General features: G+C 44.7%; 1 protein-coding gene across 18 annotated transcripts in view; it reads left to right on the plus strand.

Annotated features, from left to right (window-relative positions):
• Window positions 1–17,509, plus strand: part of CYFIP1 (cytoplasmic FMR1 interacting protein 1) — a 128,014-nt gene that overhangs the window by 53,346 nt on the left and 57,159 nt on the right. For all 18 annotated transcript variants that reach the window (XM_065591202.1, XM_005283289.5, XM_065591206.1 and 15 more), the window contains 6 exons: window positions 563–719; window positions 5,530–5,626; window positions 6,018–6,094; window positions 8,116–8,224; window positions 8,800–8,919; window positions 12,619–12,818. In XM_065591202.1, coding sequence (XP_065447274.1) covers window positions 563–719; window positions 5,530–5,626; window positions 6,018–6,094; window positions 8,116–8,224; window positions 8,800–8,919; window positions 12,619–12,818 — 760 coding nt within the window. The remainder of the gene's footprint in view (window positions 1–562; window positions 720–5,529; window positions 5,627–6,017; window positions 6,095–8,115; window positions 8,225–8,799; window positions 8,920–12,618; window positions 12,819–17,509) is intronic.

Consider the following 17,509-nt stretch of genomic DNA (forward strand, 5'->3'; position numbering starts at 1 on the left):
ACATTGCCTGTGGTGTGTCTGTTACCTGGAGAGACTAAAGGAATCTCTCATCATCTCAGAATTATCTTCCCTTATTCCAGACTCTCCCTCAAGAGTTCAGATAATTCCCTGCCCTTCTAATCTGCAAGGATCATGTGTGGCCAGTCAATTCTACTGCTTAATCGGACGGATGGAATAAAAATGATGGCCACAAGATGCTCCAGCCTTCCTTCTCCCCAAGCTACTTCTTGAGCTGAGAGCATTGATTTTACAGCACTTTGAGCCCCTGCTGGAGAATTAAACTTGGCTCTCCTCCAGGGTGGTATAATATACTTTTGCCACTAAACCAGTGGGCTGGCCCACTTTGGCAATATTTTCTGTAATGAAACACTTGAGCTTTTGTGTGTGTTCATAACTGTTTTAAAAACCTCACAGGTTTTACATTTGAATTTGATTTACATGTAGCTCTAGTGACTCACCTGCTTTGTAGTTTCACATTTACCATCATAATCACATTTTTTTGTTTTGTTCTTAACCTGTTTCTCATATGAGAAGAATAATGGCTTATCATTTATTCTGAAAGAAACCTTGCAGCAATGCTGTGACCTGTCCCAGTTGTGGTTCAGAGAGTTCTTCTTAGAACTCACCATGGGTAGAAGAATCCAGTTCCCCATTGAGATGTCTATGCCTTGGATTTTGACTGACCATATTCTGGAGACGAAAGAGGCATCAATGATGGAGTAAGGTCTATGTGTGCTCTTCTTTTGCATCATTTTAAATACCATTGCATTATAAAGTTAGTGCCTTCACTGATGTTAACAAGTTGTTGCTGGGATAGTATTGCAAACGTAATTCTTTAAAGATACTGTTTCCTGGATACTTACTCTTTCATCTCTGCACTCTAGTGTTAGTTCCCCTGACTCTCAACGATTTTGGTTCTTTGAGGCACAGGCAGGCCAGCCTTATTCTGAGAGCAACACCCAGTGCTTCTCTGCCCACTCTAGAACGTAAAGTTTCCAGGTGAAATCCTAACCCTATCAAAGTTAATGGCAATACTTGTATTGCCTTCAGAGCAGCCAGGATTTAACTCTCACTTCCTTGTTGAATGGAAAGCAAATAGCTCCTCACACTAGAAATGTAACAGACACCTTCAGAAAAAAATGTAATTGAAAATATACCCTATTCTGAAGTGGATGAGTAGGAGTCAGCCAAATACAGTGTCTTCAGAGAAATAGAACTGCAGGTGAACAATTATTTATTCTCAGTATCCTGAGTGTATGTACAAGGAAAAAGAAAATGAAGCTAAATTGTCTTATTTGTTTTCATCTCTTTTTGAGACAAAGCTGATAGCCGTATTTTAATGCTTTTCATTTCTGTGGCTTCCTATTTGCTCCAATTCCCTATGGGGGCCTATCGTGCAATGGCCAGAAAAGTTGATCTTGTGTGGTCTGAAAGGTCTTCCACCCCACACATTTAAATTGTCATGCTTAGTAAAAACAATAGCTTGGGAAATGTTTTGGAGATGTGGGATACCAATGTTACATTCTGAGGTTTGTATGGTAGTGCTCTCTGCTGTCTCCTGCTGCTATCTGCTTAACTTAGCTCAGGAGGGCCAGCGTTCTCTGGAGTCTGTCATGCAGCCTCTGGACTGGATGTTTGGCACTGTTGCCCCAACTGTTCACTCCTTTCTAGAGAATTTATTAGTCAGATTTTTTTTTGGCAGGGTACGTTGCAGGTAATAGACGTGCTTGCCTTCTGTATTTTTAATCTTCTCAGTCTAAACTACAAATGAGGTATAATTTTTTTCAATTATCAAGGATTTTTGTTAATATATTTACAGAGAAGCATTTCACAAACTGTGAATATTTGTTCTTCGAGTACATGTCAGTGCAGATCCCACTGTAGGCATGCATGGGCCCAAGATCAGAATTTTCTGAGTAGCTGTGCCTCTCAGGGCAGCATCTGCACGCTGTGCCTCCCAGGCCCTCGTTCAAGGGCATAAAGGAATAAAGAGGGGAGTGTCTTCAGTTCTCTCTTATTGTCCACGGAAGTGAGATGGAACCTGGGGAGTGTCCGATCTGCTACTCACTTCAAGCTCTGTTTCTAACCTAGTTTTATGAAAAAAATCCTTCTTCAGCTCTTACCTTGTTAATTTTTTCTTTGGCCATCTCCCTCAAAAGAGAGAACACTCCCGCATAGTCCCCTGTACAGCATGGCAAGTACTTGGCACTAACCACCATGGCAGGTGCCAAACCCTTATGGTTTAATCGCTATCTGTCTGACAAAGAACTCGCCCTGCTGGTCAACCGGCATCGCCAATGCCTTTTCTGTTTTGGGGAAAACCACAAATGAATCGTGTGTAAATCCTTCTCACTGAGTGCTCACAAGTCGAGGGATGTGCAGCTAAAACTCCACTGCTTGAGTAATCAGTTTGCATCACCTCAGACCCGGAGGAGACATCCAACTCCAGTAAAAACTCCTCTGAGTAGACCTTTGAGCTTATAGACCTGAAGAAGAGCTCTCTGTAAGCTCAAAAGCTTGTCTCTCTCACCAACAGAAATTGGTCCAATCAAAGATATTACCTCACCCACCTTGTCTCTCTAATATCCTGGGACCAACATGGCTACAACTACACTTCATACAATTTTGAATAAGGGATAGTTTGTGAGGTGGCAGCTTTTAGCATGTTTTCATGAGATAGACCAAAAAAAAAAAAATTTGCAAGAGTTGGCAGTACGGCTGTTCACCCGCCCACAGGAAGTACCCAAGATTCATGGTGAGATCAAATCATTACCAGTATGAGGTCTGCCATTTTTACTCTTCATGGTACCAAGGGTCTTCACAGAAGGTGTTGTGAATGTCTGAGGTGATGTGGCATCTACACGTAATTGGACAACTGGCTGATCAGAAGCAGATGAGAGTAGAAGACGTCATCAGGCTGGGACAGTGCTCTCTCTGTATTCACCTGGCTGGGTCTCTTAGTGACCTGTAAAAAACCTGACATTTACCTCACTTCAGATGGTAAAGTTCAAAGAAGTCCTGGTTGCCTACAGAGCAGGAAAAGCCTCTACGGAGACTCAAACTCCAGCTCACATCAGAACCAGCACAGTATGAACATGCCTCACAGTGCTAGGTCACACGGTGGCATGCATGTACATGACGCCACTTGCCAGACTTCACCTATGCCCCCTTCAGTTCTGCTCAGGACAGTTTTTTCTCTGGGGAAACACCCGATAGACGAGGAGGTCAGAGTACCTCATCATGTCACTGCTGAACTTGCCTGGTGGTTAGAATCCACAAATGTGAAATGAGGTGTGTGACTCTTTTTCAGTCCCCTCTCTGACAAAGACACTCATTACACGTGTTTTCAGGGACAGGTAGGGGAGTTCACTTGAACCATCTATAGATCCAAGCAACTTGGACCCCTAAGTGACATGTGGCTACCTGTGAAGGTCCTAATGCTCAGAGCCATCAGACTAGCCTGCATGGCTTTCCTGCTGGTCCTCCGAAACTCGATAATGTAGAGCTTCAGACAGCACGACAACTATGCACTACACAGACAAGCAAGCAGGTATCCGCTCCTCGCCCTTTGGCCTTGAAGCCATCAACTTCTGCAGTTGGTGCCATCAGAACGGGGTAACTCTGAGAGGCCCTTCGCCTCCTGGGAGCCGGCAACAACTTAGAAGAATTCCTGAGGCAGTCAGTGACCATCCACAAATACTCATTGGTGATATTCCATCAGTGGGGATTCCCCATGGTACACGTGCGCACTGCCAAGAACAGTGCAAAACTTTTATTGTAGAAGATGCCTGAGTCCAGGTTCACTGCTGGATACCTTCCTCCTACTGAAGAACCAAGAGTTGCTGTACAACTTCCCACCCGTTCCCCAGATTTCCAGGGGGATTTCCAAGATCAAAAGAGACACAGCCATGATCAACCTGGTGGCTATGTACTGGCCAAGGCAGTTCTGGCTGACAGATCTTGTGCAGATGTCCATTCAGCCTTTGATACAGCTCCTAGACCATCTGGATCAGATCTTGCAGCATCACAGCCAGATACTCCACACAGACCTGAAGTCACTGAATGTGACGGTGCATGTGTTGCCTGGCTGAATGATACGGATAGGTATTGCTCCTTACCAGTCCAGGAAATCCTGATACAAAGCAGGAAGTATTTACCGGAAAAACTTTTCAAAATGGAAGGGGTTCTTAATATGGGCAGCCCAAAAAGGCCTGGGCACAGTACAGGCCTCTGTACTGAAGATGCTTGATTACCTACTACACCTCAGGCAGGCGGTCTTTGGCTCAGCTCTATTGAAGTCCACCTTGGAGTGATTTCAGCTTGTCAATTGTCTGTACAGTCGTGTTTGGTCTTCTCTCACCCCATGGTATAAAAGAGCTTTAAGGTCTATTACACAGTTATCCAGCAGTCAAAGAACCCCCTCCTGCCTGGGACCTCAATATAGTCCTTCTGAGACACATGGAGCCTCTCGTTGAGCCTCCCTCAGAATGCTCCTTACACCACTTTACTCTGAAGATGGTCTTCCTAGTTGTTATCACTTTGAGTGAGCTGCAGGCACTATGGCTAACCCCCATCCCCACCCCCAACATTTCAAAGGGAAAATATGTTGCTAAGACCTCACCTGAAACTCATTCTCAGAATCTCATCTGAACCAATCCATCAACTTACCTGTTTTCTTCCCAAAGCCACATTTGTCACTGGGAGAAGAGAAGTTAAACAAACTAGGCGTATCTAGAGTTCCCCTTTTATTATATTGACAGGACCAAACCATTCAAATTGTTGCCCCATCTATTTCTGGCTGTAACAGGATATTCAAAGGCCAACATATATCATCTTAAAGAATATTGGAACAGATAACACAAGGAGATACATTGTGTTACCAGCTAGTGGTGTACCTCTCCCACTCGACATCAAGACTCACTTCACGAGAGCTCAGGTGACTTCTGCCTGCTTTAGAAATGGGCCGATATGAGAAACCTGTAAGGCACCAACATAGAGTAACCCACTGACCTTTGTCAAACACTGTGTCTTGGACTTGGCAGCTAGAACAAATGCCAAGTTTGGGTGACCAGTACTACAATCACTGTTTGACTTGTGCAACTGAAACACCTTATTTCCACCGTCTTGAGAGGATACTGCTTGCCAGCCACGTACAGCGGGATTCACGCTGACACATATTTGGAGAAAGAATGGTTACTTCCTCTACAGTAACTGTGGTTCTTCAGGGTGTTATAGTTAGTGTAGATGTTATGACCTGCGCTCTTTTTTAGAAGTCCCTACCTACCGTGGGCTTTGAATTTCAAGGCGACTGAGGCAGCACCATGTCAACACTGCCCTTTATGCCTTCGCACTGGAGCACAAAGAGGCCCAGGATACATGCCCCGCCCCAACTCTGCTATTCAAAAAAATCTGATCTCATGCCCATGAGTCATATGCGCACCTTCAGTGGGATCCAAAGTGACCACAACATCGCAAAGAATCAAATTTGCTATAGGGTGAGTAACTATTCTTTTTTTCTTTTTCATTTAGGTATGTTCTCTATTCTTTGGATCTTTACAATGATAGTGCTCATTATGCACTTACTAAATTTAAGAAGCAGTTCCTCTACGATGAAATTGAGGCAGAGGTAAATAAACTCATCTATGGAGAAAACGGTTATGTATCCTAGTAGGGAGACTGAGTCTGTTAAAGGTGAAGGAACATTATGCAGCAATATGTATATCTTCAAAGCAGATGGTGATGATATAGAATGAAAGTGGTGAGAATGCCAAAAGAAGAAACAAAGGGAGGAGGATGCAATCTTCCTTGGTGATAAGCTTTGAATAAACACATCTGCATATGTCCAGATTTGTCATTGTTTAGATTGAAGTAACTGCTCTTCATGGGGAAGTAGAGGAATTTTGTGCTGCTAGCTCTTTTTGATTTGTTTTTGTAGGTAATGACAAGGGAGACTAGGATATGTGCCCCTTTTTATTTCTGTGCAAATACTAATAAATAATGTCTCTACCATTTTCCAGGTAAACTTGTGTTTTGACCAGTTCGTCTACAAGTTGGCAGACCAGATATTTGCATACTACAAGATTATGGCGGGAAGGTAGCTATTCTGATAGTAACATCTTTTATACATGTGTTTTGTTTTTTTGTTTGTTTCAGTTTTCACCAAAAAGGTTAGTAGTGATTGGAAAGCTAACATAGTGAATGCCAGTGAAAATGAGGTAGGATCAAAGGCTAAAAGAGGGAAAGAACTAGTTAAAAATTACTTAGACAAGTTAGATGTCTTCAAGTCACCAAGGCCTGATGAAATACATCCTAGAATATTCAGGGAGCTGACTGAGGAGATATCTGAGCCATTAGTGATTTTCTTCTAAAAGTCTTGGAAGACAGGAGAGATTCCAGAGGACTGGAAAAGGGCAAATTATAGTGCCAATCTATAAAAAGGGAAATCATGTCAAATCAACCTGATAGCTTTCTTTTGAAAGGGTAACAAGTCTTGTGGATGGGGTGAAGCTGTAGATATGATATATCTTGAGTTTAATAAGGCTCTTGATACTGTTTCACATGACCTCATAAACAAACTAGGGAAATAAAATCTAGATGGAGCTACTACAAAGTGAGTACATAACTGGTTGAAAACCGTTCCCAGAGAGTAGTTATCAGTGGTTCCCAGTCAAGCTGGAAGGGCATATCGAGTGGGGTCCCACAGGGATAAGTTTTGGGTCCAGCTCTCCTCAATATCTTCACCAATGATTTAGATAATGGCATAGAGAATACACTTATAAAGTTTGTGGACGATACCAAGCTGGGAGGGGTTGCAAGTGCTTTGGAGAATAGGGTTAAAATTCAAAATGATCTGGACAAACTGGAGAAATGGCCTGAAGTAAATAGGGTGAAATTCAATAAGGACAAATGCAAAGTACTTCACTTAGGAAGGAACAATCAGTTGCACACATACAAAATGGGAAATGACTGCCTAGGAAGGAGTACTGAAGAAAGGGATTTGGGTGTCATAGTGGATCACACACTGTTGACTCATATTTAGTTTAACACTGTTGCAAAAAAAGACAAACATAATTCTGAGATGTACACCTCTATCCCGATATAACGCGAACTGATATAACCCGAATTCGGATATAAGGCAGTAAAGCAGTCCTCCGGAGGGCGGGGCTGTGCGCTCCGGCAGATCAAAGCAAGTTCGATATAATGTTGTTTCACCTATAACGCGGTAAGATTTTTTGTCTCCCGAGGACAGCGTTATATCGGGGTAGAGGTGTATTAGCAGGAGTGTTGTAAGCAAGACACGAGAAGTAATTCTTCTGCTTTACTCCGCACTGATTAGGCCTCAAATGGAGTACTGTGTCCAGTTCTGGGCACCACATTTCAGGAAAGATGTGGACAAATTGGAGAAAATCCAGAGAAGAGCAATAAAAATTATTAAAGATCTAGAAAACATGACCTATGAGGGAAGATTGGAAAAAAAACACTGGGTTTGTTTAGTCTGGAGAAGAGAAGACTGAGAGGGGACATAACTGTTTTCAAGTACATAAGAGATTGTTACAAAGAGGAGGGAGAAAAATTATTCCCCTTAATCTTTGAGGATAGGATAAGAAACAATGGACTTAAATTGCAGCAAGGACGGGTTAGATTGGACATTAGGAAAAGCTTCCTAATTGTCAGGGTGGTTAAGCACTGGAATAAATTGCCTACGGAGGTTGTGGAATCTCGGTCATTGGAGATTTTAAAGAGCATGTTAGACAAACACCTGCCAAGGATCGTCTAGATCAGGGGTTCCCAAACTTGGTTCACTGCTTGTTCAAGGTAAGCCCTTGGCAGGCCGCGAGATGCTTTGTTTACCTGAGCGTCTGCAGGTACAGCCGCTTACCTGCGGACGCTCAGGTAAACAAAGCGTCTCACAGCCTGCCAGGGGCTCACCATGAACAAGCTGCGAACCAAGTCTGGGAACCCCTGGTCTAGATAAAACTTAGTCCTGCCATGAGTGCGGGGGACTGGACTAGATGACCTCTCGAGGTCCCTTCCAGTCCTACGATTCTATGATTCTTTGATTTCTGCAGTAGTTTTCTGTGTAATGTACAGTAATCTCTTTTTTCCTCATAATAGTCTGCTTCTGGATAAACGGTTGCGCTCCGAATGCAAGAATCAGGGGGCAACAATTCACTTACCACCATCCAACCGGTATGAGACACTGCTGAAACAGAGACATGTCCAAGTGAGTAAAACTGATGCTCCACCACTCATTTTTTTTAATACTGTTGATGTACCTAGTGCTTATTGCACACTTCAGGGCATAGTATTCTGTTTCTGTTGTCCTCCTATCCACAACAGCTTGAGTGTGACCATCAGAGACAGAACATTATCATTTCAAGCAGCAGCAGTAGATGACCTCTAAAGCTGCAAAGATCCTGTTTTAATGCAAATATTTAGTTTTTAAAAGTACAGAAATATGGCACCTGATGGAATTGTCTCTCTAAACTGAATAATTTTTCAGTCTTCTACAAGTTTATCATCAAGTCGTCTTTGCAAACATATTCATAATTAGCTCAGTGTTTGATTAGATTTTGATGCACCACCTATAGTATTTTTTGTGTGAGAATGTGGGATGTGGTAACTTGTGTACTCAACATACATGTTCATATGTATTATCTGTATATTCTGCCTGAATATAATATACACATGCAGCTCTTCATTTTATCTGTTAGGTAAGAAAACCAATTTTTCTTAATTTAATCAAGATTAGTCTCATACCATTTTGTCTGATACATTTTTGGGGGTTATTTTCTTTAGCTTCTTGGTAGGTCGATAGATCTGAACCGCCTAATCACTCAGCGGATTTCAGCAGCCATGTATAAGTCAATGGAACTGGCAATTGGTCGATTTGAAAGTGAAGACTTGACCTCCATTGTTGTAAGTATTGTTGCTGAAGCTGACCTATAGGGTTTTCATTGGAAGTGTGGTGCTAATGCTATACTATTGCTTGTTGGGTCTGGGAATGGCTTAAGCAGCTCTCCAAAACTAGTGATGTATCTCAGGCCTTGTCTACATTCATAGCTGCACCCGTGTTTTTCAGTCTTATGATGTACAACAGGGGAGGGCAAACTACGGCCCGCAGGCCAGATCCGCCTGTCAGGGCTTTCGATCCGGCCCGTGGGATTCCCAGCCCCGTGGCGCAGCAGGGCTAAGGCAGGCTCCCTGCCTGCCCTGGCCCTGTGCCGCTCCCAGAAGCGATGGCACCAGCTCCCTACGGACCCTGGAGGGAGGGTCAGAGGGCTCAGTGCGGTGCCCTTGCCTGCAGGTACCGCTCCCCTCAGCTCCCATTGGCTGGGAACGGGGAACCGCGGCCAATGGGAGCTTCAGGGGTGGTACCCGCAAGCGAGGACAGTGTGTGGCGGAGCCGCCTGCCCCACCCCACTACACCCCACCCCACCTCACCCCCAGGAGCCATTGCCGGACATGCTGGCCACTTCTGGGAGCAGCGTGGGGCCAGGGCAGGCAGGGAGCCTGCCTTAGCCCCGCTGCACACCGCTGCCATGCCAGAGCTGCTCAAGGTAAGCGGCACCGGGCCGAAGCCTGCACCCTGAATCCCTCTTGTACCCTGCACCCCAATCCCCTGCCTGGAGCCCCCTAGCCCCCTGCCTTGAGCCTCTTGATGCACCCCTCCTGCACCCCAACCTCCTGCCCTGAGCCCCCTCCCGCACTCCGCACCCCCTCCTGCACCCCAACTCCCTGCCCTGAGCCCCCTCCTACACCCCGCACTCCTCCTGTACCACAACCCCTTGCCCTGAGCCCCTTCCTGCACACTGCACCCCAGCCCCCTACCCTGCACTCTCTCCCGCACCCCTACCCCAGCCCTACATTCATGGCCATGCATACAATTTTCCACCCAGATGTGGCCCTTGGGTCAAAAAGTTTGCCCACCCTTGATGTACAAAGAAAGTCTGAAAGATTTCTACAAAATACAAAATAAAACTCTTTTCTTTTTTACTTTAGAAATAGGAAATTTTCTTTGGTTTTGTTGGAATATTTCTTGGGTTTCTCCTGATATGCCAGGGACTCTCACATATGTTATGGAAGGGGAGTGTTGTTAGACTACAAAGTTATCTGCTTTGTCCCAAAGATGAGTTAAATAAGTGTAAACAGAAAAAAATTTAAGCAGACCAGCTGAAATCTCTTCTTTCCTCTGTTGCTCAGCTTTCATTCTCTCCTCTCTCATGCTGCTTCACTAGTATTCCTGTCAAATGAGATTATGAGATGCCTGGGCAGTCTAACATGGTGCACTGTCTTGTGTTACAGTGGTGTTTGAGACTGTCTAGTTCATTTTCCTGTGCTTGGGGCTGGGAGCACTAGAAGCTGTGTTTTGCTTTGCTGGGCCAGAAGAAAATTTCTCACAGTGCGGGGCCTTGAGAGAAATGAAAGTAAAAGGCAGGCTGCATGATATGCTTGGAAATTGAAATGGGGCTGTGAGGCAACATGGGGAGACAAGGTTTTCTAATTATTTAAGTTTGAAATAGCAACTTTTATATGATCAGCTGTTCTGCACTCAATACATAACTGCAGACCAAAAACAAATAATCCAGGGTCTGAGTCTAGCATACAGTCTCATTAGATGCCTGAAGTGGAATAGCTATCTCTTTCACTAGACAGCCTGGCTCTGTAGAGTTGCCAATAGGAAAAACTTGTTTTTGTCAGTAAAGTAATCAGATCTGACTAATGGCCACAAAGAGAACCCATATATACATACCAAGATGTCAGTTTAGTTGGTTTCCTGATTAAAATGTTAATGAACAAACTCTATTTCCAAAGCTCCACTGTCGGGCAAGAAGGCTTATGCTAGGTCTCACCATAATCTTACACCCTTAGTTTAACCTGGGAGAGAAGGAGAAAAATACTCTGGCCACTTCAGTTCTTGCTTTGCAAGTTTAATATGCAACATCCTCACCTGGAATACTATGTTCAGTTCTGTTCACCCTATATCAAAAAAGATACAGTAGGCAGACGGGTTTCAGAGCTACACAAAAATGAAAACTATGAAACATGGTGAGACTTCCATACAAGAAAAGACTGAAAAGACTAAGATTGTTTAGTTTAAAGAAGAGGCATAAAAAGAGGGGGCAGCACAGATACATACAGAATAATTGCGTAGAGGTGCATATGCATTATTGATACAGTGCTTGTCTGCAGGAACAATTATTTTGTGGTAAGCTGGGAAGTAAATCTACCCTGCACTAGCCTGCTGCCTGCTAAGTTTTCATGTGGACCCTGCTGCTGCGCACTAAAAGTTCAAAGCAGTGTAGATACAAGCACACTTGGGAACTTTTAGTGCATGGGAGCAGGGTCCACAAAAACACTTAGTGGGTGGCTGGCTAGTGCAGGGTAGATTTACACCCCAGCTTGCTGTGCATTAAGTATTTGTGTAGACATGCCCACAGTCTTCAATTACATGATCACTTCCTTTTCCCCCAACCCTTTCTTTCCACTTGCCTCATTCAGTGCAGAGGATGGGCCAGCTCTGGGGATGAATCAGGGTCCCAGCCTCATTTGCTGTAGAAGTTGAAAGGTGTGCAGTGAATGAGGCAGGGAGTTGCAGGACAGTCCTAGGACATGGCTAAGCACAGGGCCGGCTCCAGGCACCAGCCCACCAAGCTTGTGCTTGGGGCGGCACCTGGAGGGGGGCGGCGCGGTGCTCCGGCTCCAGCCGCCGGGGAGAGCGGGGCCACGGCCGGGGCTTGCCGCCCTCCCCCCGGCGCTCTGGCCGCCGGGGACAGCGGAGCCGCGGCGGGCTCGCCGCCCTCCCCCCGGCGCTCCGGCCGCCCTCCCCTGCCACGCTGGGTTGGGGGTGGGGGGCGGCCGGAGGCTTTTTTGCCTGGGGCCAGCTGAGCAAGCAGTTGCTTGGGGCGGCCAAGGGGAAGGGGCGGCACATCAGGCTTTTCGGCAGCAATTTGGCGGAGGGTCCCTCGGTCCCTCTCAGAGGGAAGGACGTGCCACCGAATTGCTGCCGAAGAAGAAAGCGGCGCGGTGGAGCTGCCGTGGATCGCGATCTGAGCTTTTTTTTTCCCCTCCCTCCCCCCCCCCGCCGCTTGAGGTGGCAAAAACCCTGGAGCCATCCCTGTGCCTAAGGCAGTTGAATGCTGCCTTGGCAACCTGGATTCTATCCCTGTCTCTGCCACAGCATTTCCTATGTGATGCTGGGCAAGTCACTTTAATCAGACTTTTTATTGGTGGTCATTAGTTGTGTGTTCCTCAGTTTCTGTGTGCCCAACTTGAAGCCGGGGAGGGGGCCTGAATTTCTGAAGTGTGATTGAAGTCATTGGGAGCGGTGTCTGAATATATAAAGCGCTGTACATAATGCTAAGTGCTCTGAAAAATCAGGTCCTGGGTGCCTCAACTCAGGCACCCAAAATTAATATGAACTTATTACTTTAATCTCTCTGTTCGTCAGATCCCCATTTTACTGATCGGAAAAATACCACCGGTTTTCTGAAGCTGGATTAATGTCTGTGAATCACTCAGATGCTGTAGTGATGAGCACCATAGTACAGCTCATAAGGAAATTTGATAATTTTCCTCACATTTCTCCCCCCCCCCTCTTGTTTTAAATGTTCTCAGGAGCTAGATGGCTTGGTAGAGATAAATAAAATGACACACAAGCTACTGAGCAGATACATGACCTTGGACAGCTTTGATGCCATGTTCAGAGAAGCCAATCACAATGTGTCGGCTCCCTATGGAAGAATCACTCTTCATGTCTTCTGGGAGCTCAACTATGATTTCCTTCCAAACTATTGCTACAATGGGTCCACTAACAGGTTAGCATGGCGGCCTTTTAAATAATTGTCTTTGCATGCGTAGTTTGTTATATCAGCAGGGTGAAATTTACAGTAGATTCTGTTTATCTGGTATAAGCGAGGGTTGACAACTGTGTATATTTTGGCAGTATTTTTAAAAATACAATTTCTCATTAAAAAAAAATCAATTAACTGAGTCCCGATGGGTACATTGGTTTCCTTTTTTTAAAATTAGTTTGTACAAAACTTGAATTTTTATGATTATTTATAGTCAGAGGAAGAATTGATTACAAGTGAAGGTTGTAACAGCTTATCTCTGCCATAACCTCTTTCATAACAAATGTTGGTGAATCCGGTCTCTGTTCTCCTCATGTTTTTCCTCTATCTCCTTTTTAAATGTTTGGAATAGTTCGTGTGGCATACAAATGTACATGTGTAAGAAAGCAAAGTGATTCAGACTACTTATCCATTCATACATTTGACAGTGCTAGTATATGTCCACAATAGGAGAAAAGCCAAACTTAACCTGAGTTGCCAAATTCTGAGAAATTTTAATGATCTATCTACAATATGCTGTAAAATAAAGAATATCTAAAAATAGTTCAAGGTACATGTTAGGAGGAAATTTTCGTAAACAAAATCATGTAGTAAAACATTTTACAACAATAAGTAATGGAAGCAAAATTATATCCCTTGATTCTGTGATAATGCAAAGAAAAGAACATGAATTACTGGTTTGAGACAGAGTTCAGTGGTTGAGTGTAGCCAGGTATCTTTGTACATGTGTCATCACTCTCTTCTGCACTTCTGGATACACTGTTCCTATTGATTATGTTACTGACCCCCTCTTTTGTCATTGAGGGCAAGTGCCTTTTTGAAGTTGACCACAGTACAATGGATTCAAGTGTAAATGCATTTTTTTAATCACAAAGGTTATTAATATAGCAATGCAGAATTCCCAGCCATCAAAACTGAGTGGATTTTGCAAGTAAGCCATAATTCATTTAATTCAGTCTTTTTGTTTTTCCCCCATGGGAGGTTAGTGACATTTTTGCATACCTGTGTATTCTGATCCAGGGCTTCTCTTGCTTTATATAGCTGACATATTCACAAATATATACTGTGATTTCCTGATGCCATGGCAGATTTGTTCCATGTCTTGCATTCCTGCTTTTAAAAATACAGAATGGTAGAGATGTGGGGGCGGAATATAAAATATAGAATGCTTGAGTCAGTTGAGGACACTAACGGGAGAAGAGGGTTTGGGGATTTTTTTGGACTTGTGTTGCATTTACTTTCTTTTCAGTTTGTGGTTAGAGCACATTTACCTTCAGAAGTGAAATACAATGAGAAACCTGCTGACTGTGAAATGATAGTGAAATGATATTGACTTATTCGGGGGTGGGGAGAGGTAGAACAGCAACATTTCACCTCCCACTCTCCCAGAGAGCTTCCTCTGTCTTCCCTTTCAATAATACTTGTATTTTGGGTCAAAGTTTCTGGCTGTGCAGAAAGGAACAGGGTCCTTTTTGTTCTGGAGGCATTAACTAAACAGTTTTTATTGCTTGAGTCTTCCTATGGAGAACAGCTGGATGTATTACTTAAGAATAACTGCATATGTTTAATTCTTGTCAAAATTCTCAAATTCAGCCCCAGACTCATTCAATATGATGAGGTATTTTAGGAATAACTGGAATATAGTTACCTGGAAAAACACTGCATAGTCAAACTTTGACTTTCCTATATTCTGAAAGCTTCACCAATGAAAGAAATTAAACATCTACTGAATGTATTTAGTCTGTGTTCAGTCATCAGCTCAGAGGATGCATTTGGTATACGCCACTAAAAATGTTTAGGAAGTGAATGTGGAATCATTGAGGAAATCAAATTGGGTTCTGTGGTACGGCTGCTTATTTATATAAAAGTGTGTACACAAATTGGGTTAGGCTGAGTTCCAGCCTAGCCGGATAATTAATTTGAAAGATGATCAAGTGGGGGAGATCTTAGATAACATCTGTGCTAGTCATCCAGCTTGATTGATTTCATTATTGTGCACAGAATTGCTCTGATATATACAGAAAGCTTTAAGCATGTGTGATCACATAGCTATGTGCTTTTTTGAATTGTGTGCACATACACACAATTGATCCAGTTAATTTTTTCCTCCCAGGTCTCTGTGGTATCTTGCGGTTCCAGGGCCGCCCAGAGGATTCAGGGGGCCTGGGGCAAAGCGGGGGAGCTGCGGCGCTTGTACTCACCCAGCGGCGGTGCGGGTCTTTGGCTGCATTTCGGCAGCAGGGGGCCCTTCAGTCACTCCGCGTCTTCGGCAGCACTGAAGAACCCCCCGCTGCCAAAATGCCACCGAAGACCCGGACCGCCGCCAGGCCAGGGCTTGCGGGGCCCAGGGCCTGGGGCAAATTGCCCCACTTGCCCCCCCCCCCCCCCCCGGGCAGCCCGGGGCGCTTCTTAACATGTTCGTATGCATACAGACATGACTGCCATTAAAGTGCAAAGTACAAACTGAAATATAATGGTACATTATCAATTTGTCACACGTTAGTCACACAAATTATTACAAGTAAGCCCAATGATTAAGTTTTCAATGTATTATGTGTATTTGACGTCTCTGTGTGCGTAGGCAGTTTCATTCTTCCCCTTCCATAGACTATTTTCTGTGTGAAGGCTACACGCAAACGTCAGAGGAAAGAAAAGCGTTTATTTAAAACAAAAAAAAGTAATTGTAAAACTACAAAAATTAGCGGAGAGGGGGTACAAGGCCAGGTGTAGAACGTGTAATTTTTTTCAAATTAATTAGTCACTCTCTTTTTAATCTTTAGTTATTCTTTAATATAAATGCTTAACAGTAAAACTAATTTGTGCATAGCATGTCTTGGAGCTCTTCCCCCGCTCCCTCAGAACACTTGACAATTTTTTTTTTAATTATTTGTTAAAGGTTTTCAGGCATTTACAAAGACTTCAGTCTTGGGGGCACAAAAATTGAAGTTGTTTCTGCAGAAGTATTACAGCAAACTGCACATTGAACTACCTGACTATCTGTAATTATTTTACATTTGATAATGCACTGAGATTAAACAATAGGATGGACTGCTATTAAAAGATTTAAAGATTTACTAATTGCAGCTGCTGGTTTTCAGAATTTTAGTCACATGAGTGTTAACCTCCTGTATATTCAAGTCCAAGAAGAGGCTGCAGCCTTGCTTATTTGTGGAAACATAGGCTGTCAAACGTGTGGCAACAGCTCAACTCCACTAGCCCTGTTGTTCAAGTTAGTCATGAGATCCAGGGGATTTTTAATTTACCTCTATTAGAGTGCAAAAGAAACAGAACTGACTGTGATTAAGGCTACATTTTAGTCACAGGTATTTTTAGTAAAAGTCACGGACAAGTCACGGGCAGTAAACAAAAATTCACGGCCCGTGACCTGTCCATGACTTTTACTATATATCCCTGACTAAAACTTGGGAGGATGGGGGGAGAGGGCTGGGCGCTGCTGGGGCTGGGTGGTGGCGCACAGCCTGGGACCCCACTGGTGCTGGGGGTGGGGGGGCTGGCGGGCCAGCAGGCTTCCTACCTGGCTCTGCATCTCCCCCCCTTCACCCCACAGCAGCAGCAGAGTTTGGATGTGGGAAGAGGCAGGGGGTTGGGGCATGGGATGGGGTGAGGTGGGCTCTGGGCGGCGCTTACCTGCTAGGCAGAGACATAGCCAGGCATCTCTGTGTGCTGCCTCCGTCCAGAGCACCAGGAATCACAGCCAATGGGAACTGTGGGGGTGGTGCCTGCTGAACTGTTGGGCGACGTGTGTGATCCAGTGAAACATTGCAGCTTGTACAAAATAGTTTTTCACCATCGGCATGTAGAATTTGGCTTCCAAATTCTTTCACACGATCCGCTGCAGTAAATAATTTTTGAGATTTTTGATTTACTTTGGACGCTCATTCTACAGTAATTGCATACGTCTTCTGGTAGGCAGTCAATTGAGATCACTACATTACATAACTTCCCTAATGTCCATATCTACCAATCAGTGAGTTCAGCCCTGAGTATGATTTGCTGCTGTAAAGTGTCAATCAAAAAATTCTGTCAAGTGCCTCTCCTTTCTTTTTATTTGTATTGAAATAAGCTAATAATTGCACCTGGAAGTGGGGGCAGTTCCCTGTACAATGTCCCCTCCCCAGGCAGCTGTAAAGGGAGGGGGACAGGAAGCGAGTGGGGAGGAGGGGTGCAGAGCTATGTGCAGCCGGAAGAGAGACCCAAGAGCAGCCTTGCAGGGAAAGAACAAGTCCTGTCCCTCCCCAGCCCAGCTGAAGCTAGGGAGCCCCCTTTGCTGGGGCTCTTCCAGCAGCACAGGGAATATTGGATCCAACTCCACAAGTCTCCTCCAGCTGCAGGAACCTCTGGGGCTGCTGCCCAGTCCCAGAGCATCCTGCAGCAGGTGGAGACACCCGGAAGTGGGTCTGGTCTTCTCCCCCTGGCCCCACCACCACCACCAGAGACGTTGTGCAGGGGAGGGACAGGACTTGTCCATCCCCAGCCCAGCTGGAGCTAGGAGCCTCCTTTGCTGGGGCGCTCCTAGGAACAAGGGGACATCGGTTTTCATGGGGAAATTGGTAGGGCCCTGTCTATGAGGTGTGTCATATCGGCTACTTAATCTCCTCTCTTTCATGCTGGCCCACCATCAGAAGAGGAGAGGA

The sequence above is a fragment of the Chrysemys picta genome, chromosome 1 (assembly GCF_011386835.1).
Source record: "Chrysemys picta bellii isolate R12L10 chromosome 1, ASM1138683v2, whole genome shotgun sequence".
Classification (NCBI taxonomy): Eukaryota; Metazoa; Chordata; order Testudines; family Emydidae; genus Chrysemys; species Chrysemys picta.